This window comes from Astatotilapia calliptera, chromosome 13 (assembly GCF_900246225.1).
Source record: "Astatotilapia calliptera chromosome 13, fAstCal1.2, whole genome shotgun sequence".
NCBI lineage: Eukaryota > Metazoa > Chordata > Actinopteri > Cichliformes > Cichlidae > Astatotilapia > Astatotilapia calliptera.
Window position 1 is genome coordinate 3,661,451 of NC_039314.1, and position 18,298 is coordinate 3,679,748.

The 18,298-nt window shown below is 40.4% G+C and overlaps 2 protein-coding genes across 7 annotated transcripts in view; one reads left to right on the top strand and one right to left on the bottom strand.

Moving 5' to 3' along the window:
- Positions 1–11,713, bottom strand: LOC113035270 (uncharacterized). 2 transcript variants are annotated; one of them, XM_026190731.1, is made up of 6 exons: positions 11,575–11,713; positions 1,109–1,273; positions 931–1,023; positions 599–853; positions 389–481; positions 1–267 (listed from the first exon to the last, which is right to left on the bottom strand). In XM_026190731.1, the coding sequence occupies exons 2-6, from the start codon at positions 1,199–1,201 to the stop codon at positions 94–96; spliced, it is 708 nt and encodes a 235-aa protein (XP_026046516.1). In that variant the 5' UTR covers positions 1,202–1,273; positions 11,575–11,713; the 3' UTR covers positions 1–93. The 2 variants fall into 2 exon arrangements, with proteins under 2 accessions (XP_026046516.1, XP_026046517.1); XM_026190732.1 differs by lacking the exon at positions 11,575–11,713 and adding an exon at positions 9,286–9,574.
- The window catches only part of xpo1b (exportin 1 (CRM1 homolog, yeast) b), a 26,081-nt gene continuing 17,389 nt past the window's right edge, over positions 9,607–18,298 (top strand). Inside the window, exons 1-4 of one of the 5 annotated variants that reach the window (XM_026190726.1) lie at positions 9,607–11,282; positions 12,730–12,861; positions 13,092–13,193; positions 17,139–17,211. In XM_026190726.1, the coding sequence (XP_026046511.1) occupies positions 12,736–12,861; positions 13,092–13,193; positions 17,139–17,211 (301 nt within the window). In that variant the 5' untranslated portion in view covers positions 9,607–11,282; positions 12,730–12,735. Of the gene's footprint in view, positions 11,283–11,844; positions 12,557–12,729; positions 12,862–13,091; positions 13,194–14,350; positions 14,413–16,201; positions 16,484–17,138; positions 17,212–18,033; positions 18,083–18,298 lie in introns of those variants that run through there. The other 4 variants (XM_026190727.1, XM_026190728.1, XM_026190729.1 and 1 more) reach the window with 4 other exon arrangements.

Sequence of the window (18,298 nt, forward strand, 5' to 3'; positions counted from 1 at the left end):
TACAGCAGCATTTACATTTATTATTATACTGAAGTTGTGTTATTGTTGCTTTTGTGTTGATCTGTATATGTAACAGCATGCAGAGGTCACAGGTCACCGAGAGCAGAGCACGGTGCCGGCTGCTGATATCTTCACTGTGGGGCACCTCCGTCTTCCACGAGGTGAAAAGATAAAGCGGAGGTGGTGAAGGGCACTGTTTAACAAATCTCTGAGCCTCAAGGCACTGGAGAAGTCCGGCAAGACCACACAGGCTTTTCTCTTAAATATCTGCACGGTCATAATACAGAGCATACATGTTAAAACAATAGAAACAGTATTTAAAACTTTCAGTGCTGTGTACATATGTATTTCTCTGAATCAGTGCTTTTAAATGCTGGAGAGTAAGCACCTTTACATCAATGGTGGTCGGAGGGAGGAGGCTGAGCAGCAGGTCTCTTTCATACCAAGATCGTGGGAGGTTATCAATTTCAATAGACACAGTCTGACGAGAGAAAAACAAAAGATTTCATAAAATTATCAAAACATCCATCATCAGCCATAAAAAAAACAAACCTTTAGATTTTTTTTCTTTTTTGTGGGAGTCCAAATGTTTCATTACCTGTCTGTAAGCTGGAAACAGTGGTTCCCACAGAATGGGACGTCTGTGCAGTGGGCGGTAACTACAGCTGCCTGGTGGTGCTCGATGGGGACGTTCGGATCTTTTATCCTTGGGGCCCTCTCTGACCTCCCTGATGCCTACTTGAGCTACGAAGAAGACTTTGGTGCTGCTCTTCATTTCCCTCAAAGCCACGGCAGCTTCATCGGCACTGCGGTAATGCACCATCCCGTATCTGTGATTGTTTTTCACAATCGTCTGAAGTACGAGAGGAAAATCGTGAAGCAAATGAAAGTGAATTTTGCATTTCTAAAGCACGTTTGTAAGACAGTTACCTGAACAGAGATGACACATCCAAAAGATGAGAACATGCTGAGCAGATCCTTGGCAGTAACAGCTTGGTCAGAATTCAGATAGACTTTCATTTTCTGTCAGAGTAAAGCACAGAGTCAGACAGCAAAGCACAGAGCTGACGTCCTGTTATGATCCTCAGAAAGCAGAAGGGAAACGTACGTCGGTCCACTCAACATTTCTCCAGTCTGAAGGAACCGTCTGTTTGGAAACCTCACTGGGTGCATAGCAGTTTTCATATCTGATGGCGTCCATTGCAATTATGCATCAAAACTTAACTGTAATTTCAGAATACAGCTTTTGAGTGCAGATTTGGTCACATGTCAACTGAAGAAAAACAAAAACAAATTTGTAAAATAAGCAGAGTTGTAACCAAGTGTAGGCCTGTGACAGAAATCCTAAAAGTAAGACACCGTTACAGCTTTGAAAATAAATTTGATTCAAACCAGTTTGTTTCCTAGCAACATGATGCAAATCTGCACCTTACAGCAGAACTAACTTAATTTTGGCATTCAGACCCCATTCATATTCTAAATAATATTTCATGTTGTGAAATAGAAAACATGGACTCACACGTCCAGGGCGAGTGATGCGTTTTGTTCAACTATTTAACAGCAATTCTGGACTCAAGTGACGCGTGAATGTAAAAATGCCTTACTGTTACTTAAAGTCATGACATGAAAAGAAAAGTGGTTTTCACATATTTGACTGTAGACATACAAAGTACAGCTGGGAATGCCTTTTGTTTGTTGTTGTTGTTGTTGTTGTTGTTGTTTGCAGAAAGGTGGCTGAATACTGTGTTTCCACAAATTAAAATGTCCTCGTGGTGATGACCAGAGGGAAATGATGACAGACAAAGTCAATATCAGCAGATTAGTGCCACATTCATTCTGCAGTAGAAACAGGAGTTCTTTAAAAGATTGTGATTATTTCTGTATTTTCACAGATTAAAAGAAAACACTGAGCATTGATTCATTGTTGCCTTCAGGATCCCATCTGAACCCTTTCTTAGAGAGCATTACAATGGCTTCATTGTAGCTGCCTAACTTCCTTCAAAACTCCTTCATCACTTTAGTTTACTGGCTTACGTCACATAAACCCTTTTCTCTAAACACCCCAAATTACTAAATACTTAAAATAACTTACAGCTGTACAGTGTAGGAATGTTTTTTTAAAAGTACTTACAGTATAATGTGTTTCTCCTCCCCCCTAAAACCCTCTTGTTCCACTGTACCTATCAAAACAGCGTGATTTGCCGGGAATGTCTCCTCACAAAGGTGAATTCTACTTCTTTTTTAAACTTTTTCATTTGCAGCTATGCATCAAGGCTGCCGTCTGCGACATCCTGCAATTGTGAAACTGAAAAAATTTGTTGGCTTTGCAAGCAATGTTGGAGCTGCTGTGAATGGCTGATAGAGACACACTCAGGAGAGTCACACTCGTGTATAAGAAGATCAGCCTTTATACCATTTTTTAAACGAGATTAATGAGCCTCGTCTTGGAACACTTCTTTGCTTCTGCTGTTCCACTGCACCCGACTACATTTACTTCCTTTACTCACCTCTTTTCAATGTATATTCAGTTGGTCCAGCTGTCCTTTGTCGCTGATCTTAGATCTTTTTCACCCATTAATTAGATTTCACAATAAAAAAAATCTACTAACATATGATCCTGTGTAAAATTGTTGATGCATAGTGACCTTCTTATCACTTCCACAGATGGTCTCATGTGTTGTTTTGCATTTAGAAGCTGTTCTTGAGCACATGAGCTGCTGAAGGTTTGAAACTCAAGTCATTATTTTATTCAACAGTGCCACCTGCTGTTGAATTCATGAACTACCAGATGAGTTTAACCTTTCCCTAGGGGTCAGGGGTCAGATCATCCTCCCCTACATCCACAAATCTTCTCTGTGATCTTCTTTTCCTCCTGCCTGGAAGCTCCATCTTCAATATCCTTTGTCAAATATATCCACTATCCATCTTCTCAACATGTCCAAATCTCAGTCTTGCCTCTCTACCTTTATCTCCAAAACACTAACTCTGGATTCATCAGGTCATCAAAGTGCCTCTTCTATCATCTCAACATACTCTCTTCAATAGTTGAATTGTCTGTGTCCATGTTTTTAAATCCCTCCAGGCCCTGTTTGCACAAGGAAGCAGTGACAGAGCTGAGGCAGAAAACAAGTGCCAATCAAACCGAACTCGAAGGTAAAGAGACTGACATTAAGAAAAAAACATGTAATCTTAGTATTGTGCTAGTAAAACGTACCAGCACTTAAAGGAAAATACTAAAAACTGAACTTATTTAACAATTCTTAAACACACAGCTGTGTTTCGGCAGCTTTACTTTGAAAATCACAGTGGCTACTTTGGCTCTGCTCCTGCTGTACAACATCCAAATGCATTTACTGTGCGCAGATCAAAGTGTAAGAACTACACTTTCTATCAGCTACCATCCAAATGGAGTTGAATATTCAGTGTGTGTGCCGTATGACGTAGGCTGGCTGCCTGGGCAGACAGTTAATTTTTTTTTCTTTTTGACTGGCTAAACTTGACTAAACAGACAGTTGTGGCTAGAATCTGATTTGTTACATCTTATACCTCTATGGCAGGTATAAGTCAGACTCAGATCATTATAAGGCCCATTGCTTTCATCCTCTTTGCAACTGCCAAACCCAGATGTTCATTGGATTGTCAGACTGAGAAGCGTGATTTGTCACTCCAGAGAACACGTCTGCACTCTACAGTCCAGTGGCAGTGTGCTTTACACCACTACATCCAGCATTGCACTTGGAGATGTAAGGCTTAGATGCCATGAAAACTCATTTCATGAAGCTCTCTGTGCACTATTGTTGAGCTAATCTGAAGGTCACATGACGTTTGGAGGTCTGTAGTAGAGGTCTGCGCGGGAATGTTTTTTTAGTCCCGCTCCCGCAAGGTTTTGTACCGCACCCGACCGCTCCCGCTGTATATTCAGTCTTTGTTCACCCGCTGCCCGCTTAGAATAATTTTCTACCCGACCCGACCGTTCCCGCTAAATTTAGATCTGGTTTCCAAAATCTCACATTTAAATGGGGTACCACCAAAAAATAGAGATAACAGATAAAACTGCAGGTTGTGCAATGATTGTATTTATTTTTCTTAAACAAGATGCATTTATCTGTCAACATGCAACATTTATCTTTTAACATGGAAAACGTGTTGCAAAAATAAAATAAATAAAAACAAATACAGCATTGTGGCCTACTGTGTCCACCAAAAAACTGTTTAAACACCATGAAACAGTTTCAACCTATTAACAGCAAAGACCTGGAGGACATCTTAGGTAAACTGAACTCCTCCTCCTGCTGTTTAGATGTCCTGCCAACAAGTTTTTTCAAAAAGGTCTCAAAGACTTTAGAGTCAGACCTGTTACAGATCGTCAACTTTTCTTTATTATCAGGTGTGTTTCCAGAATCACTAAAAACTGCTGTAATCAAACCTATACTGAAAAAGGACAATCTTGACAAGACACAAATGAACAACTACAGGCCGATCTCAAATCTCCCGTTTTTAAGTAAGATCATTGAAAAAGCAGTTTCTCAACAGCTCAGTTACTTCTTAAAACAGAATAATTGCTACGATGCCTTCCAGTCAGGTTTTAGACAGAACCACAGCACTGAAACCGCTCTGACCAAAGTGTTTAATGACATATGTCTGAATACAGACAGTGGAAAAATGTCAGTCCTAGTTTTACTGGATCTCAGTGCAGCATTTGATACAGTTGACCACAACATATTACTCAAACGACTGGAGAACTGGACAGGTCTTTCAGGAACTGTACTAAACTGGTTCAAAACATACGTAGAAAACAGGAAATACTTTGTATCAATAGGTAACTTCACATCTGAGCAGACAAGTATCACATGTGGAGTTCCCCAAGGTTCCATCTTGGGACCCCTTCTGTTTAACATCTACATGCTCCCACTGGCACAGATTATAAACAACAACAAAATAAACTATCACAGCTATGCAGATGACACACAAATATATATCACAATGTCACCAGGAGACCGAGGCCCTGTACAGGCTCTTGGTAAATGCATTGAGGAAATCAATGACTGGTTGTGCCACAATTTTCTCCAGCTAAACAAAAACAAAACTGAGGTAATAGTCTTTGGCGCCAAAGAAAAACGATTACGGGTCACCAGAGAACTTCAATCTATACATCTAAAAACCACAAACCAGGCGAGAAATTTGGGTGTAGTGATGGATGCAGACCTAAACTTAGAAAAACACATTAAGACAATAACAAAGTCAGCTTACTATCACCTCAAGAATATATCAAGGATAAAAGATCTGATGTCTCAACAGGACCTGGAAAAACTAGTCCATGCATTCATCTTTAGTAGGCTTGATTACTGTAACAGCATCTTTACAGGTCTACCTAAAAAATCAGTCAGACAACTACAGCTCATTCAGAACTCTGCTGCTCGAGTCCTCACTAAGACCAAAAAAGTGGACCACATCAGTCCAGCTCTGAGGTCCTTACACTGGCTGCCTGTCCGTCAGAGGATAGACTTTAAAGTTCTGATGCTGGCCTATAAAGCTCTGAATGGTTTAGGACCAAAATACATCAATGACCTCCTGACCCAGTATGAACCATCCAGATCCCTCAGGTCATCTGGATCCGGTCTTTTATCAGTTCCCAGAGTCAGAACCAGACACGGAGAAGCTGCATTCAGCTTTTATGCTCCTTATATCTGGAACAAACTCCCAGAAAGCCTCAGATCAGCTGAAACACTCAGTTTATTTAAATCCAGGTTGAAGACTCACCTGTTCTCAGCTGCATTTGAATAAAGCACCAAATCCACACTTTAAGCTTAAATTTCAAAACTTACATTTAACTACTGATTTTATCTACTGTTCTGATTTTATCTGTTTTGATTTTATATACTGTTTTGTTTGTTTGTTTGTTTGTTTGTTTGTTAATTAGTTAGTTAGTTTATTTGCTTGTTTTAATCAATTTTAAATCATGCTTTTTATTTGTTCTTGTTTCTAATGTCTCTGTAAAGCACTTTGAATCACCTTGTTGTTGAATTGTGCTATACAAATAAACTTGCCTTGCCTTGCCTTACTGCAAAAAGCACTGATCCATGCGCTCAGTGCGTGTAACAGGCGTGAGCACTGGCTGTACCAGTGCTCAATTAGAATGAGGAAATCACAGATATGCTGTTCCGAAAAAATGTCGGGCACGCTATATTTTCAGACCGCCCGCTCCCGTTCAAATTACACCAGAGTTACCGACCGCTACCGCATTTTATTTGGAAATTTATTCCCGCGCCGCAAGAAATCTGGTCGGGTCCCGCGGCTCCCGCGGGACAGCCGCGGGAATGCAGACCTCTAGTCTGTAGTAATTGAATCTGCAGAAAGTTGGTGACCTCGGTGCAGCACGTGCCTCGGCATCCACTGACCCCGCTCTGTGATTTTAAGCGGCCTAACACTTCATGCCTGAGCTGCTGATCATCTAACATTCATAAATTCCAGCTCCTCAGGGTACTGAATTTGGGCTAAAAAACCCAAACAAACAATCTTCAGTGTAAGCTTTCAACAGGTAACCTCTGTCGCTAGTAACACTATGTGACACTTGGATTTTAGCACTGAGCTTTTGCACAACATTTGCCTGTAACTGATGTGTTATGTGCCTATACGGGGAGTGCAGAATTATTAGGCAAGTTGTATTTTTGAGGAATAATTTTATTATTGAACAACAACCATGTTCTCAATGAACCCAAAAAACTCATTAATATCAAAGCTGAATGTTTTTGGAAGTAGTTTTTAGTTTTAGCTATTTTAGGGGGATATCTGTGTGTGCAGGTGACTATTACTGTGCATAATTATTAGGCAACTTAACAAAAAACAAATATATACCCATTTCAATGATTTATTTTTACCAGTGACACCAATATAACATCTCCACATTCACAAATATACATTTCTGACATTCAAAAACAAAACAAAAACAAATCAGCGACCAATATAGCCACCTTTCTTTGCAAGGACACTCAAAAGCCTGCCATCCTTGGATTCTGTCAGTGTTTTGATCTGTTCACCATCAACATTGCGTGCAGCAGCAACCACAGCCTCCCAGACACTGTTCAGAGAGGTGTACTGTTTTCCCTCCTTGTAAATCTCACATTTGATGATGGACCACAGGTTCTCAATGGGGTTCAGATCAGGTGAACAAGGAGGCCATGTCATTAGTTTTTCTTCTTTTATACCCTTTCTTGCCAGCCACGCTGTGGAGTACTTGGACGCGTGTGATGGAGCATCGTCCTGCATGAAAATCATGTTTTTCTTGAAGGATGCAGACTTCTTCCTGCACCACTGCTTGAAGAAGGTGTCTTCCAGAAACTGGCAGTAGGACTGGGAGTTGAGCTTGACTCCATCCTCAACCCGAAAAGGCCCCACAAGCTCATCTTTGATGATAGCAGCCCAAACCAGTACTCCACCTCCACCTTGCTGGCGTCTGAGTCGGACTGGAGCTCTCTGCCCTTTACCAATCCAGCCACGGGCCCATCCATCTGGCCCATCAAGACTCACTCTCATTTCATCAGTCCATAAAACCTTAGAAAAACCAGTCTTGAGATATTTCTTGGCCCAGTCTTGACGTTTCAGCTTGTGTGTCTTGTTCAGTGGTGGTCGTCTTTCAGCCTTTCTTACCTTGGCCATGTCTCTGAGTATTGCACACCTTGTGCTTTTGGGCACTCCAGTGATGTTGCAGCTCTGAAATATGGCCAAACTGGTGGCAAGTGGCATCTTGGCAGCTGCACGCTTGACTTTTCTCAGTTCATGGGCAGTTATTATGCGCTTTGGTTTTTCCACACGCTTCTTGCGACCCTGTTGACTATTTTGAATGAACAAAATATCTATGTGTATTGCCTACAGCAAAGGTCTCCATATGAGCACTGATTTAAGCTTCAATTTGATAAGTTAACTTTGGTTTGGAACCCAGAATTTTTTGGTAACCCAGATAACCAACACACACTTTAAGAGACCATTAGACTTTCTACAGCTCATTAAAATGACACCCAAGATCCAAATTTGTAAGACTGTGGACAAAGCTCAGAAAATTATAATACCTCAATATTGCAAATACAATGGAAATAGAAATACTGCTTTGAGATTTGATCTCAGCGATAGCAAAAAAAAGAAGCCATTTCTCCAGCAGATGGCACTCCAAAATCACATCTTAGACACAGGAGTGTGAAACACTTCTACAGCAGGAGATGGCGCTATTAATTGTTTATAAGGTCCTGACTTTAACATGGGCTAGAGTCAGAGGCTAATCAAAAAACAATGAGTGTTTTTATTCTCTGTAGCACAGATTAGTTTCCTGTACCGACCAGCAGCTGGTACAAGCAAGTAAAACGCATTGTTTAAACAGCCCACAGAGTTGACAACAAGTTGACTTTTTCTGTCACACTGGAATCATTGCGCAATAATACCCTGAAATTATGCACCACTTTTCATTTCTCCTTTTCCTATCATAGACCTGCATGCCAAAGCTGACCATTCGGGCACTGGGACAAGAGGAGTATGAGCCAGCACAACAACTTTCAATATGTTTTTTTTTTTTTAAGTTGATTGCCACATAGAGGTCAGCCCACTAGTGTGGTGCAACGATAATATATGTAAATGTCCTACTAGGCTCCAGCCAGAGAGAACAAGCTTTAACCAGCCTGTGCCTGATCGAGCTTGGTTACCTCCAAACTTCACACATGTTTGAAAATAAATTCCAGCACCGCTCTACCAGAGAACCTCATTTGTGTGGACAGTGAGGCCCTGCGGGCAGCTGGGCTCGTGTAGGGTGGGAAAATGAATGACACGATGAGGATTTTCATAGTACTACATCTATTTTTAATGATATCAGAGTGACATAAACTTTAAACAGTGTGGCCTACTTTCTATGATAAGGGCACTGGTGGACCCTACAGTGAAGACACGGCTGATGTTTAAAAAAAGCTTTTCTGGCTTTATGGGAAAAAAAAAAAAAAAAAAAAAAATCAGCCTTCAGCTGTGGTATGGGTTTAGATCCATTTTTCAATATCTGAGGCTTCGCTATAAATTGTACCTGACACTTTTTCCTGCAGAGGTCACACACCTACTTGGAGGTTTGTTGATTTGCACTTACACTTTCCTGTTGGGCATTAAAAATAGCAGTCTATCATACTTACTTATTTGTTTGCATATATATATTACAACTGTCAAACTCACAAGGGTGGACAACTATGTGCATGCACTATATGTAAATGATAAGCCACCACAGTTAAAGCATATCCCAATGTTAATATGTCTTACCTTGCACATAATATAAATTGGACTTCAGATAGCTTTGCCTAGTCTATTACATTCCCAAAAAGCAGGATGACCTGTTTGTATCTAGAAATGTGCACATCCTGTCCTCCTGAGGGTCAGGCACTCTGTGACAGGACGGAGGGCAAAGCAAATGGCGTGCATGACTCCACACATAGATAATAGGCTTTGAAATCTTGTTTGTTAATAACAAAGGCTCGGATATAGGCCAACTGTCTGAGGTGTGAGGCTGATCCAAGGACACTGGGACGCCATTGGCACACTGGCAGAACAGGTGAAATAACATAACTTATTTTCGACATGGAAAATATGCAAAAAGAAAAAAAACTTTTCATTAATACGAATAGCTTTGACATTACACTGCAAGTTGTGTGCAGTCAGTTCCCCTTGTAGTGTATCATCATGACATGCACTATAACATAACACGTACGCTTCTCATGAGCAGCGTGCAACTCTGAAACAACCCGACTGGTAATGGATTTTCTTGCAGTTTGCGCAATTTCACTGACTGACGTGCATCTCAGTCCGACTTGGACTTTAAAAATAGATATTACTTCCCACCTCTGACTACTTTGACATCATCATCATAATAATAATAATAATAAAAAGCGAGTCTTACAGGTTTCTAAGAAACATAAAGAATGAGCGGTAGATAGTGTTGCTGGGTAAACATTCAAAACGCCCTTCGAAATATCCTCTCAGAATGACTTTACTGGGCTGTGTACTGTCTCCGCTACACACCAAATCCAGTATTTTTCCATCAAGTAGCGCGCTGGACCACGTGACCACAGAGGAGGGAAAAAAAAACGCTGTCACGTTTGCGTCCTCCATTGACAGCGGTGCATTGAATATATGGCGCTCAAATAGGAAAATACAAGACAGCGTTTCTGCATTTACCGTCCGGCTGCTGCTGACACTATATATATATATATATACACACATAATGTCCCCCGTTCACTTTGGTAGCGTTACCCATTCGGGGAAACAAATTCTGCTCCAGGTCGTTTTTCTAACCCCGTGCGTTCATGATCATGTAACCACGCCCACTCGTGGCTGGTGGAAAATTACCAGCTTACGAGCAACAGGCAAAATGAATGGTAGTTGCGGTTTATCACATCATTCAAACCAACAGGCTACCTGCATGAACTAGGCACTCTGCCTTCTGGCTATATTTGGCTTCAAAATAGCAAAACTTCCACAGAGAGGCTTAAATGGATAACAAACATCAAACGCCATTACTTTTGCTCCGCGTGCTGCACGCTCGCGCTCCAGTTATTTCTTGTAATTGCTCAAATAATTGAAATGTTTATGTTAAAGCTCAGTTTTGACACGAAAGTCGGGTCGAGAAGTTATTCGCCATTCTGTAAAACGGAGTCGTGTAGAAGTCCATTCTGCAAGGGAGTCTGCCCTCTTTTTCTCTCCGGGCGGAGTAGTCGCGTGGGCGCTTGTGCGAATTGAAATAAACTGACAGGCCGATCCTTCAATGGGACGCCAAGTAGGAAGTCTTCGCCAGAGACACAGCCAATCACAGCGCGGCCTGGGCGTAACCTAAGTCCAAACTTTACGCGGCGCCATCGGCTGAAAACTAAACCGAGATGGAATCTCCCAGTCTGAACCGGTTTCAACCGGTTGCGAGTTAGTTGCTTGAGAGGAGAGAAGAGAGGAGGCGCAGGCACACAACCTCTATACCACCCTGCTGGAAAATTATTAGAGTAAAGAATAAATTAGTGAATCAAGGTTTACTTAGTTTCGTAAAATGTATCGGAGTAACAGATTGTTAGGTCTACTGTGATAGTAGTTTTGGAATCCACATCAGTGGTTCTTACCAGCCAGACATCATTCACTACTGGAGCTGGAGATAGTCAACGCTGCAGAGATAGGAAATCTTTTGTAATCATCAGATACTCTGAAGTACTCAAAGTACCTAGTAGCTTTTTTTTTTGGCAAACGCCACTCTTTTCAGTCAGAGCCTCGGATATTAGGTAGGTAACTGGGGTGAAGTACGAACCTGCCATGCTGTGATTAACGTGTCTTGGCTTTACCCTTTATAGAGAATAAAATGCATCTTGGTGTGCACATTAACCTGTGTTATCTTGTAATTTGCCTTTAAGCTCATGTAACGACATGCTAATTCAGAATGCAATGGCATCAGTGGGGATAACCAAATAGCCATCGGCTGTCCGCTTGCTAGCATTTGCCACTTAAAAATAAGCTAACGCTGGCTGTCAGAGAAAGTGTTGTAACTTTACTGAACTAAACGCATAATCAGACTACCTCTTTTGACGTTACGTGCGACGCTGCAGACGAGCACCAAACTGCGTGAGATTAAATCCGCGCCTCTCCCACCGAGGCAGCATCACTCGTGTACGTGATGCGAGCGGATGTCGAGTTGATGTTGCTAGGTGCTAAACGGCGTCAGTATTAACTTTACCGTACTGTACCGGAAAATGGCCCATAATCGTTTCTAGTCTTTGGAGTAGAGTCGCAGCAAGAAGCGCTAACTTCTCTAAACAGCGGTGACGACACAGCGAGTAAAATTTATTTATGAGCACCCTCCGTCCCTGGTATCCTCGGTGGGAGTGGTTGGAGTGAGCAGTGAGGGAGCACATGTGTGGGGTGAATCCTAGTGGCTGGTTAATGTGTGCGGGAGACGCGCTTGTGCTCTCTCGCTCTCTCTCTTTTTTTTTAAATTAGCGGGTGATGCTACTAGGTAGACGTGGTTGTAAGATGCGTTTGTTGTTTTTTTAACTGTTGCTGCCAGTCATTCGCGGTGTGCTCGGTGTTTTACAGACGTAAACAACGTGACGTCGGATAGTATATGCGGCACGTGGCTCATTTAATGATACTAATGCAGTTGTAGAAATGAGTGCTTGGTTAGTGAAACAACGCAGGCACCACGGACGGATTAAAAGCCTGCTTGTAACTGTGTCTGAGTCAGCTGTTAAGTTGTTTGTTTAAAGCAAAAGCGCAGTGTCATTGACTTCGGCTTTCTGAATAGTGCACTCATCTGTTTACGGATCAATACTGGCCTGTTTTTTTTTAAAGATAACGTGGCGCTGTAACTCTCTTTCTCTAATAAAAGGTTTGGAATTATACTGAGATTGATTTTAAGTTATTTTGGCTTTTGCTGCTCGAGTCCCTGGGCTCCTGGTGTAAACCAGAGTACTATGTCCAGTATTTTCAGCCAGTTTGAAGTTTCCTAAACGGAGTCCAGCAAAGGAACCAGGAGCTTTCCTGTACTTTTTGAACATGACAGGCATGTGACACCATGAGCCTAATATCTTAAAATGACATCTCAGTGGTTGGTCTAGCAGATGTTTGTTACACGGTCAGCTGTTAAGAATGGTTTCTAAACACACAGTTCACATGACTTTGTCTGTTAAATGCGTTCTGTGCACTCATGACCCCCGCCCCCTGTCCTTGTTGCAGAGCTCTATGCCAGCAGTTATGACAATGTTAGCAGACCATGCAGCACAGCAGCTGCTGGACTTCAACCAGAAACTGGATATCAATCTGCTGGATAATGTGGTGAACTGTCTGTATCATGGGGTAGGACCACAGGTATGTTATCCTTTTCTCTCTCTCTCACTCTCTCTCTCTATCTCTACACCATATCTGAAAGAAGCTGCTTGTAAATTTCTTCTTTTAAGTTCCACTTTACATTCACCTGAGAGTAACACATTGACTTTTTGTAAGACAGACAATGTTGACTTTACTGTTGCATTTTCCTTGCAATTCTTTTCATATCACCTCAGTGTTAATTCTAAAGTGTTATCCTCATCGATTTACAGCAAAGAATGGCACAAGAAGTGTTGACACACTTAAAAGAGCACCCAGATGCCTGGACGAGAGTGGATACCATCCTTGAGTTCTCCCAGAACATGAACACCAAAGTAAGTTAACTCTTACCTGCAAAATGCTGTTGAAAGGAAACTTGCATGTACTTTGAGGAAGAAGTATTTTTAGCCAGCACACAAAACAACATAAAAGCTTCACCCTACGTCACAGTGGTTAGCCTATACCATGCTTTCATTTATATAAAAGATACTTTGTAGTGGATCTTTTTGTTGGAAGCAGCCTTTATGCACTTGCAGTGTTTGTCTCATGCCCTAACTGCTGAGCTATGCAGGACCCCTGTCCTTCTGAATTCTGTTGGATCTGAACCTAGCAGACAAACAATGGAGGCTTTCTGTCATCTTACTGTTGTATTATTAAAACGTACTTCTCTAAATACAACTATCATAAAACTCCATGCATGCCAATCCTGTTTGTGTGGTAATATAAAGGGTTATGAAAGATGGTTAAAGTAACTTTCCACACCTGCTAATAATTAACATTTACATAGATGTAAAGTGTATTTGGCATTTCTGCTTATGTGGTTGTATGTTTTTTTGATTTAAGAAAACCGAATGAATCTTGGTAACTATTTAAAGATTTGGGTCTTGTGTGTTTCTAGGACATCTGTTTGCAAGTGTATGTTGTGCTGCTTCTGCATGGTGGTACCGCTAGTTAAGCAACCAGTTGTGAATGGTAAACGTTTGACTTTGTAACCATTCAGATGTCAAAGATTTACAGATGAATTGTGCTGTTAAAGCCAGTACATATCCATAATCAAAGAATAATATTTACATGGTATGAATTAATTGAAGTGCAAATCATACACAACTTCCTCAAAGTAATGTTGATACTTGTTTTTCATTTGTATTTTATTTATTTTTGCTTGCTTGTAAGACTGCTTTTAATACGGACATTCAATACTAATCTGAGTTCTTGATGTATCAATATCACTTTAAAATTCATAAATTTGCCAAATAAATAGGGATAATTGAGGAAACAAGGTAAACACCTCTCGAATCCTGCATTCTATCTTCAGTGATAAGTTTGAAAAATGCCCAGTTTCAAAGCACTTTGGGTGTCTGCCTTTTTTTGTTTGTTTGTTTGTTTTTTAATTAACTACAGTAGCTATATTTGAAATTGTCATGATTTCAAGTTGTGACTTTTTGATATTAATCACAATGTTCCATTATGTTTATGGCTTGTAATAGGAAGAGAAGGGGTGTGTCATCCTGTGCATCATGACACAGCTAGGCTTTGACGGCAGGCCTCCACAAGGTCTACCCTTTTTAAATTCCCTTTGACTGAATTCTGTTCATCCGTTTTTATTGCATCTGTTTCATTGGACAGAGGGTGGGTGCAGGCTGCAGTCAGTAGGATCTATTGTAAAGAGACACGAAAAGATTTAATTTCAACTGTAGGGATCATGGCACTGTTCCCACCTCGCTCTCATGCTTTTCCTTTTTTCTTTTTTTTTCTTTCTTTTTTTTTTTTTTTAAACGGTACAGCTGAGTTCTCTCGTCATGGCCTCTTCTTAAGATGCACCTCTGTGAGCTGAAATGTTGCAAGGCATTTCGCAGTTTCCTACTTGTAATTTCTCTCTTCTTACCTTGCGCGGTGGTTTGTGTAGTCCGGTAATTAAAGGTGAAATAAAACACGGCAGAATTTAATGCAGCGCTCCAGGTGACACCTGCGAGTGGTGTACAGTCAGCTTGTTATAAGGAGCTTTCACCTTTAATCTTCCAGCATCCATTGTCCGTAGCACACTGTTAATCTTGCTTTAATAACATCCTGTAATACAAGTCATTTCTTACTACTATTTTTTTTTTCTTCTTCTTCTTCTTTTTTTTTTTTTAATTTATTGACTCATGGTCTCAAGTGATGATCCCTACAGTTGAAACAGTCAGCTGAAGTAACATCAGATCATAAACTAACTTGGATTAACAAATTATATTTTTATTTCTTTATGCTTCACAAGTAAGTGATTTAAATTAGTGTAATCTGTGGTGGTCCTGCTGTTCTTTATGACACACCAGGTAAAGTTGAATTTAAGTTAGAAATGAAGCATTGTAAAGAAAATGGACTAGAGTTTAGGGTTGGGTATCGACAACATGATACTGTTGTTATTTTCTTTTCTTTTTTTGTAGCTAGGTTGGTGCTTCACTTCCTTAAATTCTGGTTATTATAAAGAAACGACCTTTAAAGGCAAAGTTTTGTGATTTGTCAGTGGGGATAACAATTTTGAATTTCATAGCGATCTGTGGCTTTAGCTTTTTGTGAACATGCTGCGTCTGGGGAAAAAAAAAAATTCAGATGTTGAAAATACTGCAATTTTAAAGGGCTTTCAGTCTCAAAAAAAATCTCTGCTTTAAAATAAGCGAAAAAATGTATGTCTCTGTTGGAGGGCCACAGTGAAATTTGATCCACGAGATACAGTTTGAAAAATGCAACTGAGTTTGATGGATTGTCAGTCTGAAGGAACTTACAATGTTATGAGGTAGTTCTGGCAAGTTATTGCATGAGCTGTAATTATATTTTTCATAGGAACAGAGACAAACCTTTGGTATTACAAAAAGTGTCAAATAAATGTGTGTTTGTATATATTTGATATCTGCAGCATTTTCAGCTAAAACTGCTTATTTGTTGGTTGGGTTTTGTTCCTTTTGTCTTTTTTTAATTGCAGGAACCAGAGAAAAAACAGATTGACTTCATACAAGTAATGACAGAGTTGTGAACCTGAGAAAATGGCATGCCTTTAGTGAAAGAGTGGTTATGTAGAATTGTGAGCAACCTAGACAGTCACTGTGTTTACACAGACTGTTAGTATCGAGGAGTTCTCAAGGTTTGATGGTTGTTAATGTTGGCATTGTTGTGACACTTTTAACAGGTATGAAAAATAGCCACAAAGTATATATCCATAAATTCTTCCTCAGTATGTATGAGCTTATATTGAACCTCTGTTTTATTTCACTGTAGCGATTGGCTGATATGACCCATTTTCCGATGTGTCAGTATCCTTTGATGAATGAAAATGTAAAAACTAAAAGAAAATGAGGTGAGAGAAACACCCTTCAAACATGTTGCCCACCAGTGGGTGCGCTGCAGCCTCCCTGTTGGCAAACACAACAACCAGCTGATCTGAGCAGAAAATAAATTTGATTTTTATATTTTGTGTGTCTGAGGTGGAGAAAAGAGGGCTATTGTCCAATATCTAATTTTTTGGTCAGGCTCTAACTAAAATGTTGCTCTTGCTAGTTGGCAGCAGAAACGCTGGTTATATTTTTAGGATATCCGGTCCTATCGACCCCACAGCAGGTTTTCCTCCCTGAAAAGAACAACAGTCAGAAAGGTAATATGAGTTCTGCAGTGGAAACCTGTACAGTTGTCCAGTTGCCCCAGAACATCCCACAGACTCCTGTGGTGGGTACTTGTATGATGCATGCTCCACCTTTAATGTAGACTGAAGCACAGTGGGCTCAGAATTTGCTTTAAGGGGTCTTAAAGCACAATCAGTTTAAGGGACAAAAGAAACCTGTAGCAATATTGCACTTGAACAAATTGTCCTTTAAAAACAGTTCTCGATGCCCAACCCTACAAAGGTCCATGTAGCCTAGATAGAGGCGTTTAAACCTTGTTGTGTCTTCTAGGCCATTTGACTCCCTTTTGAAGCAATCTGTGACAAAGCTGGTTAATGGGTTGCCTTTTTTCTTTCTTTTTTTTTCCTCCTTTTTTTGTGTCTGGTGTGATGCTGAGAATAACAGCAGGGCTTCTGCAGTGTTCCAGCATAATGCTGCTTGTATATTTAAAAAAAAAAAGAAAGTTGAAAGTGTTGCACACTACAAAATCTGCATGAAATGTGGTTCAGTGCAATCTAGTTTAGAAATGCAAGTTATTGCAGACTGGTCCACTTCATACTGTTTTTGGATTAAAGGTGGGCACTTCTTATTGTTGGATGCTGTCATAACAGCTTTGTCCTAATGCTGCTTCTTTCTTGCGTGTTACAGTACTATGCTCTCCAAATTCTGGAAACGGTTATCAAAACCAGATGGAAGATTCTTCCCAGGAATCAGTGTGAAGGTAAAAGTTTCTTTTGTGGAAAAATTCCTGAAACATTTATTCCCATGGTGTTAGTGTGTTTTGTTTTTGTTTAGTTTTTTTCTTTGTAAATGTGACGTGTGGTTGCCATGTTGAGGAGTATTCCCCCACTAAGCATGCTGGTTTGTTTTCTGCTCGACTGACTCGAACTGGCTACTCAGAAAGGTTGGATTCTGCATTTGAGCAGTAGTTTTAGAGAGGAAACAAGGAAAACACCCCAGCACTATTTTGTTTTTAATGCTTTGTGAGGGAAATTTTTTGAGAGGAAACAAAGTAGATACGTTGTTACTGTTGTCTAGCCTTACATTATTCTGATGGGATATGTTGTTGTTTCTAAAATCAATGACACATTGTGTGTGTTGCTTTGAGCCAGTTTTTCCACATTGTACCCAGGGAGGAATGAGGGATGGGTTAATGGAGTGCGGTAATTGCTGTCAGTTATATTTTCAAAATGTTTATTGATAATTTTAAACGTTACACGAAGTTGTTGACAAGGTAAATGTGCGTATGAACCTATATAAAGTGTTGCAGTGTTATCAGTATATGGCTATAGGTTCTTAATGTTCAGCCTTTAATTATTGCCTAATTGTCAATTGGACACATCAGCATTAGCACATAGCAGAGGTCTCAACACAGTGGAACAGAATTTATTTAGAAAAACATTTCAGAGGAAAAAGCAGTGATAATGAAATAAATTTGATAATCATGTGCAAATCAGATGATTCTGCCTCCCTCCATTCTTCTATAATTTTGCTCAAAATTAATTTTTTCATTGACCTAAGACTTACCTGCTTCTGACCGTAGATGCCTGAATTTTGTTCAAGTGGCAAACCCAGTGCAGGGCGACTGGCAAGTATGTCTTTTCCCCCCTTGTGTCAGAGTATTGCCTTGTTTTCGGCTCCTCTCACCACACCAAAACACACATTTTCGTAGTCAGCTGCAGTCTAGAGAGAAATGCGAGGGAGCTGAAAACGCATTTTAAAGATGCTCTGCTCACTTTGACAATCTTGAATGTCTGTGAAAACACGTGGGGGAAAATGGAACTTCCACTGAACCGACCAAAGGGTTT

Coding starts and splice junctions, on each gene's coding strand:
- LOC113035270 (XM_026190731.1), bottom strand. CDS start 1,201: ATGGACGCCATCAGATATGAAAACTGCTATGCACCCAGTGAGGTTTCC. Junction 854..930: donor GATGTGTCATCTCTGTTCAG/GTAACTGTCTTA, acceptor CTCGTACTTCAG/ACGATTGTGAAAAACAATCA. Junction 268..388: donor CGACCACCATTGATGTAAAG/GTGCTTACTCTC, acceptor ATGACCGTGCAG/ATATTTAAGAGAAAAGCCTG.